A 3,761-nucleotide genomic window follows, 5' to 3' on the forward strand; every position below is an offset into this window, starting at 1 on the left:
GGAGTGGTTTAGCAATGCCACTTGTGAGGTTATACACTGGAATACTGTATCTCTCATGGCTACAAAGCAGGAGAGTGGCTACTATGCAGTTCCCCATATTTAAAACTAAAGCAAATGGATCTGGGCTGAACTTTTATACAATCTGTTCTTGTCTTTTCCCTACAGTCCTTAATAACTCACACTTGTTAGATAAATTAAAGAATGGCAATGTAAAGCTAAAATGAGGATATAAGTAAGACCAAAGGAATCTTCCAGGTTAGTAATCATCTATACCAAAGACCAGTTTCCCAAGTGAATTGCTTTCTAATTTTTTCTCTTAAATGGTATTTTGATAAAATTAAGCATCGGGAAAAATGATAGATTGGCAGGTTAGGGATGAGGAGCTAAATATGACCTTGATTTAATAAGTCTCTTAGCTTCCCTCCTTATCTCTTAAATAAAAATAATTATCCTCAAGTCCCTTTTCCTAATAAAATGTAACCTCCAAAGGTGACGATGCCACTGTGCCTTCCTCAAAGGAGGCTTGGTTACCTAAACAAAAAATAGGAAAATCTAATCAAGGATCCCTATTTTAGGTTTTCACAATGCCAAGTTATGGACAAAACTGGAAGTTGTATTCTACATTTAGCTTTAGTTTTTGTCTATGATGACACTGTCTAGATTTGGGGATTGTAATTGTTTATCTGAAGCAATACTTAAATCACTTGCAGAGCAGTAAGTCCAGCACAGCTGTCTCTTAAACCTGGATTCCCTTGGTACCTGTCAAAGCTGTGGAAAGGTCTCTCAACTACTCTTTTCTCAAATTGATATTTGATTTTTAAGGCAAGTCTCATTTTTTATCACCCTGTAACCAAACTGACACACACACCTATGCACCCACGAACATGTATACGCATACATACACACGCGCACACACACACACACAATAATCTAACAGTTCATGAAGGGATTGTGAGGTCTTGTGATATTTTTAACTGAGACTTCCAAGCTTATTTCATGTTAATATGGAACTTTTACTTTGCATATTCAAACCAATCATTGATATTATCCAGAAGATAGAAGCCATGAGCTAAAATACACAATCATAAGATGTTTTCATTACATTAGAGTAATGCAGGACGGCTGTAGTTTAGCGAACACTACACAATATGTCCTGATATAAAATCCAAGTGACTTTCCCGTGTTTGTTCTGCTTCTTTAATTCGACAGAGAGCGCTCTGGTTAATTTTCCTTTCCATTTCTTTTTCATCACATACGTATGCTATCACATCTTTGGCATGTCATCAGAAACTAAACACAACACTAGCACTTATACCGAGTGTCAGTTGCATACAAACCAGTTGGGACACATAGTTCCCAAGTAAATCATTGTATAAAGTACTTTCCCTATCAAAATTTTACCTAGGCATGCAGAAAGAGAAACAATAAAATCTTACACGTCTCCATTCCCCTAACATATTATTACCTGACAAGGGAGAAATAGAGTGACAAATACATAACTGTTTGCAGAAGCACAGCAAATTTTTCATAAATGTTCAGAACATTCGAATTTAACATTGCCTTGAGAAATAAGCAAGTAACTTATTTGGAGCGTACTTTATAGGAAAGTATTCATGCTGTAGAGCAGAAGGGTTAAGGTGTTTTTCTTTTTTAAAAAATGAACTTGAAATACCTAAATCTAGAAGATCAAGCAGACAAAATCAATTGACACAAGAAACAGTAAAGCAAGGAGAAGCAGATTCAGAGCAAAACTTTTTTCTTCCATAAGACTTTTCTCACAGCGTCTTTAACATCCTTATTTCTTAGAGAGTAGATTAAAGGATTCAACATGGGTGTGAACAAAATGTAACAGACTGAGGCCACTTTACGAAGCTCGGGGTTATTTGGGGGTGTGAGATACACAAAGGACACAGTCCCATACAGCAAACTTACAACACCCAGGTGGGAGGTGCAAGTGGAGAAGGCTTTCTTCCTCCCTTCACTGGAACGGATCTTTAAAACTGTGGACACAATGTACATGTAAGATACTACAATAACAACGATTGTGGGCAAAATAATGAGGACAGCCAAACTCAGCGACACCATCTTATTGATGAAGATATTGGAACAGGAAATCTTTTCAATTGGGTTTGAATCACAGTAGAAGTGATCAATGACCCTGGAGGCACAGAAAGACATGGAAAATGTTACACTGATTTGAAGGATGGAGCTGACCCAGCCACAGAGATAGGAACCGGCCACTAACTGGATACAGACACTTCTTGACATACGGACAGGGTAGAGGAGTGGGTTACAGATGGCAATGAAGCGGTCGTAGGCCATGGCGGCCAGAACGAAGGCCTCTGTTACCATGAAAAGTGCATAAAGGAACAACTGAGCCACACAACCTGCAAAGGATATGGTCTTTTTCTGGGACAGTATGTTGACCATGGCTTTGGGTACAATAACAGTGGAGTAGGAGAGGTCAATGACGGAGAGATTGCCTAGGAAGAAATACATTGGTGTGTTCAGCCGGGGATCAGTCACAATGATGCCAATCATGCTAAGGTTGCCCAGAAGGACCATCCCATAAATAATCAGGAATAGTAGGAAGAGGAGACTGTGGAGCTCTGGACGGACCCTGATGCCTACAAGAATGAAGTCAGTCACGTCTGAATGGTTGCCTCCTCCCTTGTCACCCATGGCAAATTTCTGCTTCAAAGTATAAGACAAAGTCAACAGGTAAACTTTCTACTCTTTCTCTATTATCACAAAAATTAATGTCAATATTTAATATTAATATTCAGACTTTATACTCACCATACACATTCATATCCATTATCCCATTAAGTTTACACATGAGATTTGCCTAAGGGAGGATAACTGGCTAACAATGAAATATGGACTCAAGGTGAAGTGTTTTGTATCCAGACTAGTGTTAATCTCAACACAGTGTAGTTTGATACCTCTTTATATCTCCCTACCATGTCATATAAGATGGTTTATGAGATGCCATTGTGATTGAGATGGTAATTTCAAAAGTATCACCTGTTAAATTCCTAATACTAAAAAAAAGTCACTTGCTTGCTTAATGTATTATTTAATATTCACTTTTCTTTGAATGACCCTTTGCTTCAATGTAGCCATAAAAAATAAAGAAAAAGAAAGCTAAAAGTACAATCTAAGATAACATGAACTTTCTACCAAAAGAGCTCTTACAGCTATAAATAAATTACCAGAATTAATGGCAGTACTTAAAGATCTTTTAAAATGCAATAATTCCCCAGATCCTGGAACTAGTCTAATTTTATTTAAGTGAAAAAGTAAAATGTGAATGATGACTTTATGTATGTATGTATGTGTGTGTATATATATGTAAAAAAATAAGTATTAATAAATATTAACATCTTTAAAACGTCCAAATTAACCTATTTGGATTTGACTTGTTAAGCAACTAAAACAACTTTGGTTACTTTGAAATATTTCTGAAGATTTTTTTTTTTTTTTGAGACAGAGTCTTACTCTATTGCCCTAGGTAGAGTGCCGTGGCGTCATAGTTCACAGCAACCTCAAACTCCTGGACTCAAGAAATCCTTTTGCCTCAGTTTTTCTATATTTAGTAGAGACAGGGTCTCACTTCTGAGCTCCAGCCTGTCAGAGTGCTAGGTTTACAGGGATGAGCCACCATGCCCAGCCTAGGATTTTTTTACATTTTTATATGAAACAACACACTCATTATAAGTTGTCTAGTGATTTGGATGGCCCTACCATATATTTTCTTC

General features: G+C 37.1%; 1 protein-coding gene across 1 annotated transcript; it reads right to left on the bottom strand.

Moving 5' to 3' along the window:
- Positions 1-1,740: 1,740 nt before the first annotated feature.
- LOC128562779 (olfactory receptor 9K2-like) lies at positions 1,741-2,682 on the bottom strand. The gene has a single exon (XM_053558093.1). It carries the CDS (start codon positions 2,680-2,682, stop codon positions 1,741-1,743), a length of 942 nt encoding a protein of 313 aa, XP_053414068.1.
- Between the last annotated feature and the right edge of the window lie 1,079 nt (positions 2,683-3,761).

Source organism: Nycticebus coucang, chromosome 12 (assembly GCF_027406575.1).
Source record: "Nycticebus coucang isolate mNycCou1 chromosome 12, mNycCou1.pri, whole genome shotgun sequence".
NCBI classification, from domain to species: domain Eukaryota; kingdom Metazoa; phylum Chordata; class Mammalia; order Primates; family Lorisidae; genus Nycticebus; species Nycticebus coucang.

What these genes read in the sequence shown, in the direction of transcription:
- LOC128562779 (XM_053558093.1), bottom strand. Translation starts at nt 2,682, where the DNA reads ATGGGTGACAAGGGAGGAGGCAACCATTCAGACGTGACTGACTTCATT.